At 42.2% G+C, this 22,179-nt stretch overlaps 1 protein-coding gene across 1 annotated transcript; it reads left to right on the top strand.

The window, feature by feature from the left end:
- Window positions 1-460: 460 nt before the first annotated feature.
- On the top strand, window positions 461-21,583 carry Rab32 (RAB32, member RAS oncogene family). The gene is given in 3 exon segments (NM_001108902.1): window positions 461-847; window positions 15,563-15,840; window positions 20,180-21,583. Coding segments are annotated over 3 exon segments (672 nt in total). The 5' UTR covers window positions 461-603; the 3' UTR covers window positions 20,330-21,583.
- Window positions 21,584-22,179: the final 596 nt, after the last annotated feature.

The following is a 22,179-nucleotide window of genomic DNA, read 5'->3' as shown; positions in this document are numbered from 1 at the left end:
TCAAATAGGCAAGACTATCTGAAGGAACATTCTTCTAAAGAGAATATAAACGTGTGTATAACAAAAGAACTTGACATCACAAACCATCAAGGAAGTGTCAATCAAAACTCCATGTTTATTAGGATAGCTATTACCGAAACAGCGAGAGATATTGTGTTGGCTAAGGGTGTGGAGAAAAGAGAATGCTTGCACAGCATTGCAGACGATGGAAATTCCGGTCATTATGGAAAAAAGCATGCAACTTCCTCTAACACATTAAAACTAGATTTGTCATAGGACCCAGCTTTAGTCCTTTGCAAGTTCTGTCATCTGACCCCCACCCCTGGTTGCTAGACATCAAGGACCTTGGCTCAGCCGGAGCACTGACCTCCCGCTGCCCTTGTCTAAGGCCAGCAGGGGGTGCTGTGGACCGCGCAGAGTCGCACGAGAAAAGGAAGTGCCCAGACCAGGCTCGCCCAGTGTAGGGTGCACCCAGACTGTCCTGGGCCAGAAGCGCGCAGTAGGTTCCGGGTCCCGTGACTCGCATGACTGCATCGCCGGGTGCGCGGACCGAGGATCTGCCCTGTCCCCCTTGAGAGAGAAGTTCCCACGGCCGTGGCGCCCATGGCGGGCGAGGGACTCGGGCAACAGGGCAAAAGGGCCACTGCGGTTCCGGAGACCCGAGAGCACCTCTTTAAGGTGCTGGTCATCGGCGAGCTCGGCGTGGGCAAGACAAGCATCATCAAGCGCTATGTGCACCAGCTCTTCTCCCAGAACTACCGCGCCACCATTGGGGTGGACTTCGCCCTCAAAGTCCTCAACTGGGACAGCAGGACGCTCGTGCGCTTGCAGCTGTGGGACATCGCTGGTAAGAGGGCAGTGTCCCAATATCACCAGACTCTCACTTCTCTCTGCCTCCTGGTTCTTGTCTGTCCTTGTCTCTGCCTGAGCTCTCAGCAGTTGCGCTTTTAAAAGTGGGCAAATAGAACAGGAGATGAGGGACACCTGGAGGAGCTTAAAGCGTCCTGAAAAGTTGACTTTCGGAGGCCTCTCTCTTACTGTACTTTTTAGTGACTAAAGGGCGTGCCTGAAGTTCCACTACCAGTTAGTGCAGCGGCTTTCAATCTTTGGGCCCCGACCTCATTTGCAAGGGTAGCCTATGATCTTAGGAGAGCACATATTTACATTATGATTCATAACAGTAGCAAAATTATAGTTATGAAATAGCAACGGAAATAATTTTATCACCACATACATGAGGAACTGTGTTAAAGGATGTCAGCTTTAAGAACCACTGCCTTAGTGGTACAACTAAAACCAACAAAGCCCCTTTACTTTTCAACCCTGCCCCGCCCCAACTTGACTTGGGTCTGTGCCTCTCTGAAGTAAGGGCTTTCTCTTTCCGGAGCCAAACTTATAATTTACTAAAAGGGTTTGGAGCTGTGGGTGAGTAAAACTTGGAACCTAGCCAAGCCTTTGTGAGGGGTAACTCCATTCCTCAAATTCCTCTCACTTGGGAGGCCTGGTGACCCTGGGGAAGGGTTGGGAAAGTTCTGAAACTTTCCCGATGCCTTCCCCTCCCTAAGCCAATACTTAATGCCTTCTCGTGGGTACCTCCCTATCCCACAAATGCTGAATTGTTTTCTTTTGCTTTCAATTATTGCTCTGGAATGTAAGAACCATTGTCTTCGAGGGCTGATTTATGAATCCCCTGAATTCTAGCAGGTGTGGTAGGTGCCCATATGGGCGTTCAAGGAAAGGTGAACTTTAGTGAAGTTTAATAGAAGTGGCAAGCAGCAAAGGTTAACCTGCTCAATCACTGGGAACGGTCAGGAGCTCCGTCTGCCAAGCGTTTGAATGGGAGCTTGTTTAAGGCGGAGAACACCTTATGGTCCTTTCCACAGGGAGCATACCCCAAAGCCCCAGAGGGGTGTGGTTACACTACAGCTGGCAGTAGCCTAGAGGGACAGTGATTTCTGCCTGCCAGTTAGTAAGTGCTGTGTTCTTTTATAGTCACTCCACTGAGGAAGTGTTAAAGAATTTATAAACCTTATACTCGTTTGCCTAAGAGCAGAGTCTAACATGGGTAAGAAGAATGGATTTATGCATATCATTTATCAATTTCTCAAAGTTATTTCGCCTTCGGTTCAGCTTGTTTGATTTTTTTTTGCCTCCTGCAACAACTAAGAATGTATTTCAAGTGTCACCCTTTAAAGGCAGAGGCTTCGTTGGCAACACTCGCTCCTACTGCCCAGAAAACTGGTGGGCATTCTGTTGCTTCTTGACATTGTCTCACATCCTGAAGGTTGCCTTACTGTGTGACCATCACCAATGAGGATATCCTGTGCATCTCTTTCACAGAGGTGATTTGGAATCCCTGCTTGGAATGGCAGTTCAGTTTCTTCTATTATGTGCAAATTAGTAGGATATGAGCTATGTTAAATTATGTTTGGAGAGTTGAGGAAACAAAATCAGGGGTCCAGGGTGGTGATGGCCCCTGCTTTTAGCCCCAGAATTTGGGAGGCAGAAGCTGTTAGATCTCTGAGTTTGAGGTCAGCCTGGTCTACATAATGGGTTACAGGATAGCCAGGGCTATACAGAGAAACCCTGTTTCAAAAAATCTGAAAAGCAACCACCTCTTCTTTCTGTATATCACTTCTGCTCTTTGTATACCAACCCCACTGTTGAAACTACCAGGATGAGCCACTCCACCCAACTTCATCCTCGTTGAACAGACACCGTAGCCTGGAGGGAGACAGAGCCCATTTGTCTGCTGTAATAACACATCCTTGTACCTTTGCCAAAATCTGACGTCTGAGCATTACTGGAAAGGAGAGAAACGTTTTACAGTCTGCAAACTGGATCTCTGGTGTTAGGTGTTGCTTTTTGACCAACAGGAACTCTTGTAGCATTTAGCAAATACAAAACTCCAAACAACAGAACCAGAGGAAAACTTAGGACATAACTAGACTATTAGGCTTTTCTCAGAGAGTCTGAATTTGAGGCAAGATGTCTTAATATGCAGGTATCAAGAGACACAAATAACTTGGGTTTGGGGTTGGAATTTGCAGAACTACACATGGCCTTGACTCTGCTTGATTTGAACTTTTGAGGGACTAGTGAATCCTTCTTAGCTCATACCATTTGAATGAGGGAGAAGTTGGGTAAAGAGCCCATGCCAGAACGCTCCCCGCAGGAATATTCCAAAATATTCTGTAAAGCATATGCTGTGTGCAACTTACAAGGTTGAATCATACTGACTTCCAGAAGATTAAAGTATTTCCTGGTTGCAAAACAAAAGTTGGAGCCAGCCACTAGCCATGACTCACTTGCTAGTTCCTCTTCAATGCCGTTGTCCTGGAGGTCGTAGAGGTGGACAGGGCCATAAAGAAATCTGCAATCAGAGAAGCTTTGAGAAGTATAATAAGCGAGAATTACAGAACGCTTTCTACAAATGCAGCCAAACAGGTTTGTGTAATCCCTTCAAATTAAAGACCATAGTAGTTTTCTGGTATATGGCTCAACAAAGTGTTTCTCATATCATTGAAGGAGCCCAAATTAGAGCATGCACCTCGTATTGTAGACTCGACCATTACCATTTCTTACTGCCTTCATCCCAACATTTCCAGTCATTTGCTCACGACATCTCATGCTTCTTTGCCCAGGAAGTTCAGAATTCCCATGGCAGACAGGTTTTCATTGGCTTCATTCTTTTTAAAAATGCATTTTAAAAGAATTTCTAAGCTGTGGACATTTCTGAGATGTGTTGAGCTGTTTCACTGGTACATGGCTACAAGAACACACCCTAAAGAAATAAATCGAAGCATTAATTATAGATGTGCGCCTGGCCTCAGGTAAACACTCACTAATGAAGCCTGCCAGTGAACTCTGTAGCCCAGGAATGAAGTGTTATTTTCAAATACGTTCTTGGAGACATTGCATCCGTTGTACATACATATGGGATGCTGGGTACTTTTTTTTTTTTAATCAGCTTTCCATATGGAACTTTCTCTTTCCATATAAACATGGGGGATGTCTTCTGAATGGCGAGACATGAGATCACGGAAACATTTTAGAATTCCATCCAAGTGTTCTCATCGAAAACCTTGGCCCTTTGACCCAGCAAGCCAGGCCTGGGTGGCTCCTTCAGTCTGATTTCTGAGGCAGAGATGGGGGAAAAAGCAACAACAGAATGTATACACAAAGATGTAGCTTTGTGCTTCCTATTTGTCTTTTTAACTGACAGATAGCCTGGCTTCTTTCCCACCCCATTCTTCCCCTAATAGATTGTATCTATACAGTTTACTTACACATCCTCTACCATGGCTTGTGGTAGCTTCCTGAGATCAATCTGAACGTGTTGTCCTTCCTATTCTAAGTATCTCTCACCAGAACCACCGGGGCCTTATTAATATCTACTGTCCGGAATATACACGGATTCTTTAGCATCTGTTCTGACAGTAGACTTGGCTTTATCTGACAAACGTGTCCATCCAAACCGGCTTAGTAGAAGAGTTTTTTTTTTTTTTTTTCATGCCTAAGTCTGGGGTCGGGCATGCCAGGACTGATGTACAATAGCATGAAATCTTCGTAGACAAAAACTGGCTTTCCACCACTCAGCTGTTCCAAGGATGTATTATTTGTTTCAGTGGTCCAGTAAAATGGGCCTGTCTCGGTTCAAAGGCAGCTAAGAAACATAAGACTCGTGATTCAAACTGGTCACAGAGCTCGCTCCAAAGCATTCTGTAAAGGGGAGCTGAGACTAATGTACCTACTGAGTCAGAATTGGAACCACTTGGAAGATTGTCATCCGTCAGGCACCGTGGGTGACTCTGATTTAGTCTAGAGCTGAGAGGCACTGTTCTGTCTTCGGCTCTGTTGCACCCTGGCAACACACCCACACTCCCACTACTCTTCAGGAACTTATCAGTGAATCAGACGGCCTACTTGGCATCTGTGTTCCGCCAGTCACACCTTCCATGCCCTTCACTTCCCGTGTTTCACAGCACTTCCATAGAAGGGCCATCCTCACTCTCTAAGTGGCCATCTCAGGAGCCTCTGGTAGAGGCCAGTTTATGGACATGGATAACTGTTTACATCTGAAGACGGGATACCTTTTGTTCTCGTTGAATACATTCGTTTAAAGGTTTAGGAACAATGTCATCATTTAAAGCTATTATGAGCTTGGGCACAAATTAGCAAGGAGTTTTAATTTACGTAATAATAATCCTTTTAAAAAAATTCTACGATTAGAGATTGTTTGTTGCCAGGATTTGACCTCTGAAGGACACCGTGAGATTTAAGGATTTTCTTTATGAGAGCTTCTATTTACTAACCAGAAGCTGGACATCTCCTCCAAGTGACCTTGTGTGTTAATGGGTAACTCACGTTAACTGTCAGGGGATGGAGAAGAGATGAGTACCTATAAGTGAGAAAGGTGAGGACCATTTCATTCTATGGCCTCTTGGCTTGTGTTATGAAATTTATATTCTGAATTTCAACTAATATTACTAGAAACACTTGGATTTATCAAGAGGGAGGCAGACATATAACACAGAGGAAAAGCCCAAGCAAAAGCCATGATGGGAATCCCAAGAACACGTTTCTGTGAATTGTGCCTCTGATAAACCCAGAATATGGTATCTTCTTTTTTAAATATCTGGATGGAAATATGTTCATTGTTTTACTGTCAATATTTTCATTTGTTTTAGAGAGTCATGGTGAAGGACTCTGTGTATTATTTTTAACTGAATGGAAATATTTATTCCTGGAAAATCACTAGTTTTGCTCTTTGATCATCCTCAGTGTCATTAGTGTGGAGGCCTCCAAACAGCAAAATAGATAGTTTAGTCCTTTGCCAACTTAGACAGTTTAAGATTTTAGCATTTGCATATGTAAGAGCTTGAATGACATCTTTGGAGCCTGTTTGACTCTCTCTGTGTTTGCTCTTCTCATCCTTCATGCCTGGGGAAATTTCAAGTTATAATCCACATCCTATTCTCCAGAGGTGGTAGCGCATTGTTTAAGAGACAAAACATTTTGAGAGTCGTTGAAAATGTGCTGTCAGTATGTCAGCAGCAATGTGGATGACAAAGGCTGCCCCTGGTACCAGAGTGACTGTACGCTCGCTTGGCAATGGGGCATCTTTCCTCAGTTACCTACCGTGGTAAAGCACAAAGTGACTGGGAAAGGGGTTAACACCAAAGCAGCACTGCCCTGTGCTTGAGGAAGTCACTCTGACATGGACAAGCACCTCTTCTGCCACCTGGGACAAAAGCAGAAATTTCTAATCCAGCAAGGCCTGGATTGACAGATCAGATAACACAATCGTACAGTCAACTGAAAGAACTTGAGTTATCTCCTTGGGACTCTGTTCACTCATCAGTAAAATGAGAGAGCTGGGCTAACTGGATGTTCCCATCTGTCTTCCAGTTTTGACCAGTAATGGCTCTTCTGGCTTGGCTCAAAGAAGTTATTGCATAGAGTTCTCTCTGAATGAACCTCAGTTTTTTTTTTCAACAAATCATTTATAATGGGAACCTCTATGTTCTGATCAATTTTTTTTTTTTTGGTTCTTTTTTTCGGAGCTGGGGACCGAACCCAGGGCCTTACGCTTCCTAGGTAAGCGCTCTACCACTGAGCTAAATCCCCAGCCCCCTGATCAATTTTCTTATCTGTGCAAGCTTTAACTCTAAATATGCATGCTCTACAAATTTTCCTTGGCCCTTCACCTCATAACTACTGAGGAGTCTTCCTCCCTTACCCAGGTTTTTCTTTTTTTTTTTTTTTTTTTTTTTATTAACTTGAGTATTTCTTATATACATTTCGAGTGTTATTCCCTTTCCCGGTTTCCGGGCAAACATCCCCCTCCCCCCTCCCCTTCCGTATGGGTGTTCCCCTCCCAACCCTCCCCCCATTACCGCCCTCCCCCCATAGACTAGTTCACTGTGGGTTCAGTCTTAGCAGGACCCAGGGCTTCCCCTTCCACTGGTGCTCTTACTAGGATATTCATTGCTACCTATGGGGTCAGAGTCCAGGGTCAGTCCATGTATAGTCTTTAGGTAGTGGCTTAGTCCCTGGAAGCTCTGGTTGCTTGGCATTGTTGTACTTTTGGGGTCTCGAGCCCCTTCAAGCTCTTCCAGTTCTTTCTCTGATTCCTTCAATAGGGGACCTATTCTCAGTTCAGTGGTTTGCTGCTGGCATTAGCCTCTGTATTTGCTGTATTCTGGCTGTGTCTCTCAGGAGCGATCTACATCCGGCTCCTGTCGGTCTGCACTTCTTTGCTTCATCCATCTTGTCTAATTGGGTGGCTGTATATGTATGGGCCACATGTGGGGCAGGCTCTGAATGGGTGTTCCTTCAGTCTCTGTTTTAATCTTTGCCTCTCCCTTCCCTGCCAAGGGTATTCTTTTTCCTCATTTAAAGAAGGAGTGAAGCATTCACATTTTGATCATCCGTCTTGAGTTTCGTTTGTTCTAGGGATCTAGGGTAATTCAAGCATTTGGGCTAATAGCCACTTATCAATGAGTGCATACCATGTATGTCTTTCTGTGATTGGGTTAGCTCACTCAGGATGATATTTTCCAGTTCCAACCATTTGCCTACGAATTTCATGAACTCGTTGTTTTTGATAGCTGAGTAATATTCCATTGTGTAGATGTACCACATTTTCTGTATCCATTCCTCTGTTGAAGGGCATCTGGGTTCTTTCCATTTTCTGGCTATTATAAATAAGGCTGCGATGAACATAGTGGAGCACGTGTCTCTTTTATATGTTGAGGCATCTTTTGGGTATATGCCCAAGAGAGGTATAGCTGGATCCTCAGGCAGTTCAATGTCCAATTTTCTGAGGAACCTCCAGACTGATTTCCAGAATGGTTTTACCAGTCTGCAACCCCACCAACAATGGAGGAGTGTTCCTCTTTCTCCACATCCTCGCCAGCATCTGCTGTCACCTGAGTTTTTGATCTTAGCCATTCTCACTGGTGTGAGGTGAAATCTCAGGGTTGTTTTGATTTGCATTTCCCTTATGACTAAAGATGTTGAACATTTCTTTAGGTGTTTCTCAGCCATTCGGCATTCCTCAGCTGTGAATTCTTTGTTTAGCTCTGAACCCCATTTTTTAATAGGGTTATTTGTTTCCCTGCGGTCTAACTTCTTGAGTTCTTTGTATATTTTGGATATAAGGCCTCTATCTGTTGTAGGATTGGTAAAGATCTTTTCCCAATCTGTTGGTTGCCGTTTTGTCCTAACCACAGTGTCCTTTGCCTTACAGAAGCTTTGCAGTTTTATGAGATCCCATTTGTCGATTCTTGATCTTAGAGCATAAGCCATTGGTGTTTTGTTCAGGAAATTTTTTCCAGTGCCCATGTGTTCCAGATGCTTCCCTAGTTTTTCTTCTATTAGTTTGAGTGTGTCTGGTTTGATGTGGAGGTCCTTGATCCACTTGGACTTAAGCTTTGTACAGGGTGATAAGCATGGATCGATCTGCATTCTTCTACATGTTGCCCTCCAGTTGAACCAGCACCATTTGCTGAAAATGCTATCTTTTTTCCATTGGATGGTTTTGGCTCCTTTGTCAAAAATCAAGTGACCATAGGTGTGTGGGTTCATTTCTGGGTCTTCAATTCTATTCCATTGGTCTATCTGTCTGTCTCTGTACCAATACCATGCAGTTTTTATCACTATTGCTCTGTAATACTGCTTGAGTTCAGGGATAGTGATTCCCCCTGAAGTCCTTTTATTGTTGAGGATAGCTTTAGCTATCCTGGGTTTTTTGTTATTCCAGATGAATTTGCAAATTGTTCTGTCTAACTCTTTGAAGAATTGGATTGGTATTTTGATGGGGATTGCATTGAATCTGTAGATTGCTTTTGGTAAAATGGCCATTTTTACTATATTAATCCTGCCAATCCATGAGCATGGGAGATCTTTCCATCTTCTGAGGTCTTCTTCAATTTCTTTCCTCAGTGTCTTGAAGTTCTTATTGTACAGATCTTTTACTTGCTTGGTTAAAGTCACACCGAGGTACTTTATATTATTTGGGTCTATTATGAAGGGTGTCGTTTCCCTAATTTCTTTCTCGGCTTGTTTCTCTTTTGTATAGAGGAAGGCAACTGATTTATTTGAGTTAATTTTATACCCAGCCACTTTGCTGAAGTTGTTTATCAGCTTTAGTAGTTCTCTGGTGGAACTTTTGGGATCACTTAAATATACTATCATGTCATCTGCAAATAGTGATATTTTGACCTCTTCTTTTCCGATCTGTATCCCTTTGATCTCCTTTTGTTGTCTGATTGCTCTGGCTAGAACTTCAAGAACTATATTGAATAAGTAGGGAGAGAGTGGGCAGCCTTGTCTAGTCCCTGATTTTAGTGGGATTGCTTCAAGTTTCTCTCCATTTAGTTTAATGTTAGCAACTGGTTTGCTGTATATGGCTTTTACTATGTTTAGGTATGGGCCTTGAATTCCTATTCTTTCCAGGACTTTTATCATGAAGGGGTGTTGAATTTTGTCAAATGCTTTCTCAGCATCTAATGAAATGATCATGTGGTTCTGTTCTTTCAGTTTGTTTATATAATGGATCACGTTGATGGTTTTCCGTATATTAAACCATCCCTGCATGCCTGGGATGAAGCCTACTTGATCATGCTGGATGATTGTTTTGATGTGCTCTTGAATTCGGTTTGCCAGAATTTTATTGAGTATTTTTGCGTCGACATTCATAAGGGAAATTGGTCTGAAGTTCTCTTTCTTTGTTGTGTCTTTGTGTGGTTTAGGTATAAGAGTAATTGTGGCTTCGTAGAAGGAATTCGATAGGGCTCCATCTGTTTCAATTTTGTGGAATAGTTTGGATAATATTGGTATGAGGTCTTCTATGAAGGTTTGATAGAATTCTGCACTAAACCCATCTGGACCTGGGCTCTTTTTGGTTGGGAGACCTTTAATGACTGCTTCTATTTCCTTAGGAGTTATGGGGTTGTTTAACTGGTTTATCTGTTCCTGATTTAACTTCGATACCTGGTATCTGTCTAGGAAATTGTCCATTTCCTGCAGATTTTCAAGTTTTGTTGAATATAGGTTTTTATAGTAAGATCTGATGATTTTTTGAATTTCCTCTGAATCTGTAGTTATGTCTCCCTTTTCATTTCTGATTTTGTTAATTTGGACGCACTCTCTGTGTCCTCTCGTTAGTCTGGCTAAGGGTTTATCTATCTTGTTGATTTTCTCAAAGAACCAACTTTTGGTTCTGTTGATTCTTTCTATGGTCCTTTTTGTTTCTACTTGGTTGATTTCAGCTCTGAGTTTGATTATTTCCTGCCTTCTACTCCTCCTGGGTGTATTTGCTTCTTTTTGTTCTAGAGCTTTTAGGTGTGCTGTCAAGCTGCTGACATATGCTCTTTCCTGTTTCTTTCTGCAGGCACTCAGCACTATGAGTTTTCCTCTTAGCACAGCTTTCATTGTGTCCCATAAGTTTGAGTATGTTGTATCTTCATTTTCATTAAATTCTAAAAAGTTTTTAATTTCTTTCTTTATTTCTTCCTTGACCAGGTTATCATTGAGTAGAGCATTGTTCAATTTCCACGTATATGTGGGCATTCTTCCCTTATTGTTATTGAAGACCAGTTTTAGGCCGTGGTGGTCCGATAGCACGCATGGGATTATTTCTATCTTTCTGTACCTGTTGAGGCCCGTTTTTTGACCAATTATATGGTCAATTTTGGAGAAAGTACCATGAGGAGCTGAGAAGAAGGTATATCCTTTTGCTTTAGGATAGAATGTTCTATAAATATCCGTTAAGTCCATTTGGCTCATGACTTCTCTTAGTCTGTCTACATCTCTGTTTAATTTCTGTTTCCATGATCTGTCCATTGATGAGAGTGGGGTGTTGAAATCTCCCACTATTATTGTGTGAGGTGCAATGTGTGTTTTGAGCTTTAGTAAGGTTTCTTTTACGTATGTAGGTGCCCTTGTATTTGGGGCATAGATATTTAGGATTGAGAGTTCATCTTGGTTGATTTTTCCTTTGATGAATATGAAGTGTCCTTCCTTATCTTTTTTGATGACTTTTAATTGAAAATTGATTTTATTTGATATTAGAATGGCTACTCCAGCTTGCTTCTTCTGACCATTCGCTTGGAAAGTTGTTTTCCAGCCTTTCACTCTGAGGTAGTGTCTGTCTTTGTCTCTGAGGTGTGTTTCCTGTAGGCAGCAGAATGCAGGGTCCTCGTTGCGTATCCAGTTTGTTAATCTATGTCTTTTTATTGGGGAGTTGAGGCCATTGATATTGAGAGATATTAAGGAATAGTGATTATTGCTTCCCGTTATATTCATATTTGGATGTGAGGTTATGTTTGTGTGCTTTCATTCTCTTTGTTTTGTTGCCAAGACGATTAGTTTCTTGCTTCTTCTAGGGTATAGCTTGCCTCCTTATGTTGGGCTTTACCATTTATTATCCTTTGTAGTGCTGGATTTGTAGAAACATATTGTGTAAATTTGGTTTTGTCATGGAATATCTTGGTCTCTCCATCAATGTTAATTGAGAGTTTTGCAGGATACAGTAACCTGGGCTGGCATTTGTGTTCTCTTAGGGTCTGTATGACATCAGTCCAGGATCTTCTGGCCTTCATAGTTTCTGGCGAGAAGTCTGGAGTGATTCTGATAGGTCTGCCTTTATATGTTACTTGACCTTTTTCCCTTACTGCTTTTAATATTCTTTCTTTATTTTGTGCATTTGGTGTTTTGACAATTATGTGACGGGAGGTGTTTCTTTTCTGGTCCAATCTATTTGGAGTTCTGTAGGCTTCTTGTATGTCTATGGGTATCTCTTTTTTTAGGTTAGGGAAGTTTTCTTCTATGATTTTGTTGAAGATATTTACTGGTCCTTTGAGCTGGGAGTCTTCACTCTCTTCTATACCTATTATCCTTAGGTTTGATCTTCTCATTGAGTCCTGGATTTCCTGTATGTTTTGGACCAGTAGCTTTTTCCGCTTTACATTATCTTTGACAGTTGTGTCAATGATTTCTATGGAATCTTCTGCTCCTGAGATTCTCTCTTCCATCTCTTGTATTCTGTTGGTGAAGCTTGTATCTACAGCTCCTTGTCTCTTCTTTTGGTTTTCTATATCCAGGGTTGTTTCCATGTGTTCTTTCTTGATTGCTTCTATTTCCATTTTTAATTCCTTCAACTGTTTGATTGTGTTTTCCTGGAATTCTTTCAGGGATTTTTGTGATTCCTCTCTGTAGGCTTCTACTTGTTTATTAATGTTTTCCTGTGTTTCCCTAAGTGTGTTCATGTCTTTCTTGAAGTCCTCCAGCATCATGATCAAATATGATTTTGAAACTAGATCTTGCTTTTCTGGTGTGTTTGGATATTCCATGTTTGTTTTGGTGGGAGAATTGGGCTCCGATGATGGCATGTAGTCTTGGTTTCTGTTGCTTGGGTTCCTGCGCTTGCCTCTCGCCATCAGATTATCTCTAGTGTTACTTTGTTCTGCTATTTCTGACAGTGGCTAGACTGTCCTATAAGCCTGTGTGTCAGGAGTGCTGTAGACCTGTTTTCCTCTCTTTCAGTCAGTTCTGGGGACAGAGTGTTCTGCTTTCGGGCGTGTAGTTTTTCCTCTCTACAGGTCTTCAGCTGTTCCTGTGGGCCTGTGTCTTGAGTTCACCAGGCAGCTTTCTTGCAGCAGAAAATTTGGTCTTACCTGTGGTCCTGAGGCTCAGGTTCGCTCGTGGGGTGCTGCCCAGGGGCTCTCTGCAGCGGCAGCAACCAGGAAGACCTGTGCCGCCCCTTCCGGGAGCTTCAGTGCACCAGGGTTCCAGATGGTCTTTGGCTTTTTCCTCTGGCGTCCGAGATGTGTGTGCAGGGAGCAGTCTCTTCTGGTTTCCCAGGCTTGTCTGCCTCTCTGAAGGTTTAGCTCTCCCTCCCACGGGATTTGGGTGCAGAGAACTGTTTATCCGGTCTGTTTCCTTCAGGGTCCGGCGGTGTCTCTGGCAGGGGTCCTGCCGCTCCTGGGCCCTCCCCCACGGGAGCCCAGAGGCCTTATACAGTTTCCTCTTGGGCCAGGGATGTGGGCAGGGGTGAGCAGTGTTGGTGGTCTCCTCTGCTCTGCAGCCTCAGGAGTGCCTACCTGACCAGGCGGTTGGGTCTCTCTCTCACCGGGTCTGGGAGCAGAGAGCTGCTGCGGGCCGGGATCCGCGGGTGTCCCAAATGTCTTTTAAAACAAAATCAATCTACAGATTCAATGCAATTCCCAAAAAAATTCTGTCCCAATCCATCACATAGATAAAAGAGTAATTCTCAACTTCAATCCTGGTGAACTCAGGACACACAGAGGCAAAATTCCTCTAAGGCCGGGCACTTCCTGTGTTTACCCACCCAGGTTTTTCTCATTCAAAGACTCATCAGTCCCAAGCCAGGCCCTTTAGCATGGGCAGAGGTTGTCTGCCTTCTGGTAAATGTCTGTTCTAACATTTTGACCTCTTTGTTAACTGGGTGTTTATCTTCTTGTATGATAGTCATCTTTCTGGTCTTGCTCTAGGTGCATATCTTTACTGGGTAAGTGATTGACATCTGGTCCCCAAGTCAATTCTTCTCCTTTCATTTGCTTAATTGTATAACTGACACTTTTTCTTTTCATTTTACATACAGGATTTTTTTTAAGTATAGTTTGTGATGTGAGGCCTGTCAGGAAGAATTTTCTTCTAGTCTTGACATCTCAGAGAAACTATCTGACATTTCTAAGCCAACATACCTTCCCCGAAAATTCCTTACCATTGACACTTCTGATTTTGGATGAGTTGTCAGAAAGGGCATATGAGTACATCTTTTAATACCATGGGTTATGATTAAGAAAAATTATCTGTGGTTTTCCAGGAGGCTCACTAAAAAAAGGCAAGGAAAGCCCAGCAGTCCTTTGGAATGTATAGTTGTGCATTCTCTTACTAGTTCGTTTGGCGCCTTATCCTTTTGAAATTCAAAGATGCTCAAACTGAAAACTATGTTATTACCCTGAAACCTTAAGCCGTCTGTCTTTTTTAACCCAAGACTGTCTTAGAGGGGCTAGTTACTTGTTGCTGGCCCTTTTGTGTTCAATAATTAAGGTTCATAACGTGAGATTTCTTTAGGCTCACTAGTTGAAGTTGGAATCGAAACAACTTCAATCCCTCTGTCTAGTCTTTTTTGAAGAATTGGTGTCCTTGCTCTTGGACTGTTAAAAATATTCCGAGTGAACATGTTGGCATAATTGTTCAACGTACATTTATAGAGAAAGGTACAGCCTAAGTCTCCTTAAATGTCAGCATTATTATCTAATGAATTACACAAATAAAGTAAAATTAGATTTGTCTTATCAGTAAATTTGAACATGATATGTTCCAACATGTGACCATTTGTTATAATGCGGTTCAGATGACTGGATCAATGAAGAGTCACAAGGCAGCATTTGCAATTATAATGGCATTATAGAATTTAGAGGAAAAGTATTTGCCTTTGCCGTTTAGGGTAGCTTTGCATTTGTGTGGATAAAAGATAATAAAATGCAAATAAGACTTGTTCCCCGTCATGTGTTCTAACAAGAAAGTATGCTATCATGCTGTCTTCATTTCAGATCACAGTGATGATCTTAGATTCTTACTGCTTACCACTTATCACCCCCCTCCCTCTGAGTCTAGTCAGGAATTTGACAGCCTAAAGATGAGTTTAAGAACCCCTGGCAACTGCAACATAGTTTCGACACGTTAGCCGGTAGACATAAAGGCATCAGAAGGCTTGTCTTCCTTAGTTAGCATCACTCTGGTCTGGATCAAGCATCTTTTTGTCCCTTCTAATACATGAGATAAAGACTGGTAACTTCTTCATGTGAAAGATTTATTCGGCAGCAGATAGTAACAGCAAGCTTTGCACAATAGTCTGGATATGCAGACAGTAGGTACTCTACCCAGTAGCAGAATTTGCTCGGGATTTAACAGCAGTTAAGTCCTTCTCAAAGGATAGCATCAGAAGATCTGTGCAACAGAACCTTCACACAACTGGCCGTGCCACTTCTTGCTGTGAAAGCACATGCTTTCCACTGTCTGCTTCTAAGAAGAGAACAACGTCAGTACTCAGTCAAAAGTAGCTAGAGCTAGAGATGTAAAGGGGCAAGCTAAGATGTCTCCTGTCCGGTCCGGATATTTTTGACTGGTCTCTTACCACATCATCTCTCTGCATTTCATAAACTTCAGATTATTCTGTTCTTGTCCCATCTTCCTGTTCTCCCTCTCTGTTTTCCCAAGTGCCTATCCCCTCTTAGCCCAATGGAAGAGAAAGCTGAAATGGCTATCTGTGAAGCCTGCCATACTGGTATCCTGAAGTTATTCTACAAAGAACTAGTTCCTCCTGCTAAGCAAATTGTTAGCCACTTCTGCTAAATCATAGTTTGTGGTTCTGTGTGAGCGTCCTTTATCCCAGCAGTCCATTCTGCAGTGAGGTGACCGATGCTTGTTTCTCAAAATAGATTTTAGGGTTGTGGAGCATGCACTGGCGCCTAAATGTGACCTTTGACATTATGAACATTTAATCTCCTGCTGTATTAATCTCTAGGACAGGAGCGGTTTGGCAACATGACCCGAGTGTACTACAAGGAGGCTCTTGGAGCATTTGTAGTCTTTGATATATCGAGAAGTTCCACATTTGATGCAGTCCTAAAATGGAAAAATGATCTGGATAGCAAAGTTCATCTTCCCAACGGAAGTCCCATTCCTGCTGTCCTTCTAGCTAACAAATGTGACCAGAAGAAGGACAGCAGCCAGAGTCCTTCCCAGATGAACCAGTTCTGTAAAGACCATGGCTTCATTGGATGGTTTGAAACCTCTGCCAAGGTGAGCAGGCTTCACTGATTAATCTATTTCTGATGTCCTGGTCGGGCTGTGAGGGAATGGTGAGTGTATGAATGTGTTTCTGCGAGGGTTCTGTAAAACCAGAGTAAGAAATACATAGTGTGGATATGGCACTGTCTCCCCCTCTGAAGCTAAAGTGACTTCAAAGTTAGCTGACAGAGCCATGAGCAGGAGAGCAGAGCTGTTGTTCAGAGCAAAATCGCATGACATTTTCTGCCAGTTTGAATTCTTAACAAACTTATTCTCTCATGGTTCTGGAGTGAATGGGAGATAAGGTGTTCTTTTGAAAAAGGCAAAAAATAGGAGGAAATGTCTTTAAAAGATGAATGCTGTGTGCACAACTCATACTGACAGTCACCACCAGACTGGATTAGCTCTGAGAGATATAGGGAAGAGCGAAATATCAATATTGATCATGTGCTTCCTCCTGAATAATTGAATGGATTTTTTCTCCTATCTTTGGGAACTGCATTTGTTGTGTTGTTGTAGAAAATAAAAACACTAAGTTAAATTTTGAGAAGCTTAACCATGAGGAACCATTAGATAACCAAGGGAAAAAAAATAAGAGGTCAGAGGTATACTATACTGGGGGTTTGTATACCCTGGAATTGTTCAATGTGAAGATTCAGTAACCATCAGACTTGCATGAAAAATAAGGACCTTTGAGAAATTGTGTTATAAACATTAACTGCTAAATTCGCGCACACGCGTGTGTGCGTGTGTGTGTGTCTGTATGTGTATCATTGTTCTTCCAAATCTACTCCTGGAGTAATGACTCCAGGATTCCTGTCAGGTTGCTCTTAATTTTACCCACAAGGTGGGAGATTATTTGACGTCAGTTCTCATCAGAATGATGAAAGTGAGCAATGAGTGACCACCTCACGGGCAGCCTCAAGCTATCGAGTGAGGAGAAAGTCACTGACCAAGGAGAATCTACTGGAGGCAGGGTGATTGGTCCCAGCCATACACTGTTTTGATAAGTATGGAGTCTTATGGTTTCCTTACTTTCGTGCACAGATAGTTGTGGTAGAAGAAAGATGAAGCTCAGAGGTGATGCAGGAGTTAGTCAGCCTGGAAGGAAGGAGGAAATCACAGGAGGAAAGGCGTCATGGAGCGACTGAATTTTTCAGAACTGACTCTCACTGCTCCATATGCCTGCTGGACAATTTGCTTTAACTTCCCATAGAAGAGCAGTATGTGAACGACATATATATGTTGGGGAATTTCCTACATTGCCTCTAAAATTCCATGTAGGATTTATTTGATCTTCTAGCTAACAAATTGCAATTTTATATAAAAATATCTGTCTATAACATTCATAAGTAATTGTCAAAGTCATAATACCTCATTTGAAACTGTAAAAGTAATTGGGTTTATTACATTTTCAGACAAGATACCATATAGAAGAGAGAAGGGGAACATCTTGATAAGGGAACATTTTTAACCAGTTGTATGCTTCCTTCAAATGTTCTAGGAAGAGCTTCTACCTGACTTCCTGTGTGGTAACTCTGGAGTCTTCTGGACTCTAGGATCTAAAGTATAGCATTATTATGAATTTTTGCTTTAAAAGTTTGAAAGGAAGTGGATCAGGGCTTTAGGTACTACTAGTAGATCTATATCTGGGATGGTCAGCAGCTAACTTCACATCTAGATTTTGCTGGAATTCTAGTGGTGAGGCCCATAATAGTTATATAGTCAGAAAGTCTTGAGTTCACAAACTCAGCCTTTTCTCTTTCGTGGCACAGAATGGATTTTAATAAGAAATGTTGCAGCTCATTCCACTGTATTATGGGGTTTCTGCTCCCACTTATCTCTGAGTAACCACTGACAGAGAGCTGTCCTGCTTGAAGAATACTTCCAAAGGCTTACCCATTGGTCACAGAGCCATTTAATGGTGCTGTTTTGGGAGGTTTAGGAGATGTGGCATTGTTGGGGTCAATACATCACTAGGGACCAGTTTTGAAGTTTTGTGGTCTCCAATCATTTTGTTTTCTCTCTCTGCTTCCCGCTTATGGTTTAAGATATGATGATCTCTCCCTCTCAGCTTGTCGATCATTGCTCTGAGGAGAGCCAACATGAAATAATCTTCCACTTGTAAGTCTACAGAAACCCTTCCCTCCATACGTTGCCTTCGTCATGATGGTTTTCAAAAGAAACTAACGATGAGAGGGAATGCCAAGAACTTAAAGACGCTCCGAGATTTGAAGACCCTTGCTTGTGTTGAGGATATCTTGGGAGTATCAAAGCAGTCAGTACTGTGAAAGCAGGGTGAATAGGAGCATCAGTCCTAAATAAAGAGTCCCCCTGTCGGAGAGCGTTTCCACAAGTGAGGGAGCAGTCAGCAGTGCCTTTCTTGGAGTTGGATTTGGTTGGAAGCATTAATGTAAATAGCTCCCTATTTAAAAATCCGTGTGTTCATATGTGCACTTATTTTCATGTATATTTATAAATATATTTTTAAAAAGCAGGTGAGGTACATGCGTGTGTGTGTATGTGTGTGTATGTGTATATATGTGTGTGCATGTGTGTGTATGTATGTGTGTGCATGTGTGTGTATGTGTGTATATGTGTGTATATGTATGTATATGTGTGTGTATGTGTGTATATGTGTGTGGTGTGTGTGTATGTGTGTGTATATGTGTGTGTATGTGTGTGTTTATGTGTATGTGTGTATGTATGTGTGTATATGTGTGTATGTGTGTGTATATGTGTATGTGTGTATGTATGTGTGTATATGTGTGTATGTGTGTATATGTGTATGTGTGTATGTATGTGTGTATATGTGTGTGTATATGTGTGTATGTGTGTGTATGTGTGTATATGTGTGTGTATGTATGTGTATGTATGTATATGTGTGTGGTGTATGTGTATGTGTATATGTGTGTGTATGTGTATGTATGTGTGTGTATGTGTATGTATGTGTGTGTATGTGTGTATGTGTATGTGTGTGTATATGTATGTATGTGTGTATGTGTATGTATGTGTGTATGTGTATGTATGTGTGTGTATGTGTATGTGAGTGTATGTATGTGTGTATGTGTGTGTATGTGTATGTGAGTGTATGTATGTGTGTATGTGTGTATATGTGTGTATGTGTATGTGTGTGAATGTGTGTGTATGTGTATGTGTGTGTATGTGTGTGTGTATGTGTGTGTGTGTGTGTGTGTGTGAACATATATTTAGCAGCTTTGACAGCCAAGAGGACAGGGGACAATAAAACCATATAAAGAACGAATTCTCCTACTCCTTACAATCCAGTTTGTAAATAGGATTTTTTTTAAAGAGCAGAACAAAGATACCGTCAGAAAGACATGATCATACAGATAATGGAACTAGAAAGCAAAGATGTCCTTGAAATAGTGTGTGTTGCCTGCAAGAAGCATTCGCAAAACAGTGTGGACAGATCACAGAGCATAGGTCCCTGCTCATAGAAGCTACAAAATTACAGGACAATCACAAAGTGAAGAATTATTGCTGTGTTTAACGGGTAAAATTGAGAACAGTCCACGATGTGCCCAAATGCATTTTTCTCTCACTGTTGAGTCCTAACTAGTAAACACAGAGAGACTGGTACAAATAAAAAGACACTTCCCAATATCACATTGATAATTGCTTAGAAGATAATTAATAGGCACTAAATTTAGCAGGGAAAGATGTACACAAAACAGGGTGTTTACCTATTTGTATTCACCAAGTGCAAAGGGCGAATTGTAACTTTTCAACAAGAAGCTTCCAGGCAGCAATGACCTTAAATCCAGGCGTCACCTGCGTGCTGCACACCCATTCCCACCAAGAATGCAAAAACTTGAAGTTTTGCCTTCGAAAGGAGCAATCAGAAAGCCGTGAGGGTTATTCTCCGGTCAGTGTTCTCCAAGATGTCACTTGGGGTCACAGAAGTGTTGTAATCACTAAAACATTTCCTGTGTCTCCTTAAGTAACCTCCCACTCAAAATGGAGCAACAAGCCTAATTAAGTCAGTGAATCACACACAGAGAGACAAGACTTGAAACTCGGAGGGAGACTTCCTGGGAAAAGGGAGTTTCCAGGGGGAGAAGCAGGGGAAGCGATCTGAGAGCGAGTCACAGAAGTGAAAAATGACTAAAATTCGGGCTGTACAACGTGTGAAACTTTCAAAGAATTACTTAGCAGATTGATTAAGCCAATGCCTTGGGTTCTTAGTGTAACAGACACTAGCACTGAAGAAGAGGTAATCCACTTGCCTGCAGTGTGTCCTTCGGTGTGGCTCCCTAGGCCCCTAACCGCACTGAACACTTAGTTCTAAGACTCGAGCTAATCCTCCTTCTCTGTGCTCCCTTTGCAGGATAACATAAACATCGATGAGGCCACCCGCTTCCTAGTGGAAAACATGCTCGCGAACCAGCAAAGTTTTCCTAGGGAAGAAATCGACATGGACAAAATTAAACTGGTGGAGGAGCCCCCCACGACAAAGCCCAAGTCCCAGTGCTGCTGATGTGTCTCCATGGTCTTGCATGCGCATGCGTCTGAGGGTGCCCCCTCCTAACCCTCGGTGCCATTGTCCGCTGTGAATCTCCCTCAGGGGCGCTTTATCATTCATCTGCACATGAACCGCCCATCTGAACTGGAGATCCCAGGAGCACTGTTCCCACTAGAGGCTCTTTGATTTACCAGAGGACCCCTCAGGCTCTTTGTACTGCTAAAGGCAGACTAATGTTTACAGCCTTTGAAATATTTTTGTACACGAATTTCAAGGGTTAGCTTTTAATGTGGTTGGCCAGTAGAAAAACTTCCCTCCTCCCCTTGGTGATCCTGACATCTTGAGTGTCTTTTTTCCTGTATACATCCTCACCTAAGCACGGGTTGTTCTTGGTTTTTGTTTGTCTTATTGTTTGTTTTCTTTCTTTAAGGTGGTAGCTACGAAGACTTGAAGGTCCCACGCAGTTATATCCTAGTCAAAACTTGGTGCGTCGTGTAGAGTTTTTATCTTTAAATAACATGATTCTAGAACGCATAGCCATTGTGTAACTGAGTCACTCTGAATCACCCTTGAGAGCCCCTTCTTTAATTAGTCAAGAAGTACCGAGCTGGGGATGTGGCTCACTTAGAGAGCGTTTACCTTGAATGTGATAGATGCTCAAGAGATCAAAGAAGTTAGCACCATACCTGTTCTGTGGGTGTCTCCCTCTGGATCCTCTCTAGGGGTAGTTGCCACTCCCACTTGGAAACAATACAAATGAACTTTTTTTTCTTCTGCCCTCTAGTCTGTGTTTATAGCCTAGAACCATATTGAAGATACAGTGGTACTAAGAGGAACTTGTCTTTCCAGACCCGTCTTGGTAATAATGGTCAGGAGGAGAATTCTTTTTTGAAGCACATGCAAGTTTATGCAAAAGTTTCTGTAGTGTAAAACCTGAAAGAAAGTAAACCATGTCTAGTATTGTCTATGGTTTTTGGGTACTGGTTGTATAATGCCTAGGACACTCAGGAAGATCCTCTATATCGCATTGCCTTTCACTCAGTGAAAGAAACGAATAGATATTTTAACCTAAGCCTGTGTGCTGAATGAATGTCATTCTAGGAAGGTCCTTTTCTGGTGAAGAAAATGTGTTTGACTGGGGTGTTGGTTCACCTCTGTCGCCCCAGCATGTAGGAAACAGAGGCGAAGGGTAGGAGTTCGTGGCATATCTTGGCTACATAGCCAGCTCAAGGACAGCCTGTGCTACAGAAGAGGCTTTCTCCAAAAAATAAAAAATAATAATAAAAAAATGGTTTGCTGTTGAATTTTAGATTTAGTTATTTTATGTGCGTGCTTCGTTTGCATTTGCTCCCACGTGGCCATGTATGTACCTGGAGCCTGCAGAGATCAGAAGAGGACATTGGATCCCCTAGAACTGGAGTTGTGGAGGGTTGTGGACCACTGTCAATGATGGAAACGAGACCTACAACTTCTGCAAGAGCAACAAGTGTTTTCAATCACTGGGCCACCTCTCCAGCACCTTGACTCTTTTATTTAAAGGGGCTTATATTATGCAAAAGTTCAGGATCCTTAAGGGAATTTAAAAAGCCTTTGTATCATAGCTTTAAGCTAACACAACATAAAAGACTGGAATACTTGTCTTCTGAATCATGTTGACAGGGTAAGTGAGCCTGTGGCCTCTAATAGCAAGATTAAACAGAAGTGCAGTGTTCTAGAGTCTGTGTCCTGGAGATAAATAGGGACTCACAGGTTCTCTTTTCACTAAACTTAAGCCTCACCTAGCAATATAAGCGTGACCATATCCTATACATTTAAGTAAAGAAATCATATTAACCCTTTGGCCATGTGATCATAAATCTGGATTT

The sequence above is a fragment of the Rattus norvegicus genome, chromosome 1, assembly GCF_021556685.1.
Source record: "Rattus norvegicus strain SHRSP/BbbUtx chromosome 1, alternate assembly SHRSP_T2T, whole genome shotgun sequence".
Lineage (NCBI taxonomy): Eukaryota > Metazoa > Chordata > Mammalia > Rodentia > Muridae > Rattus > Rattus norvegicus.
This window is presented reverse-complemented; position numbering and strand designations above follow the sequence as displayed.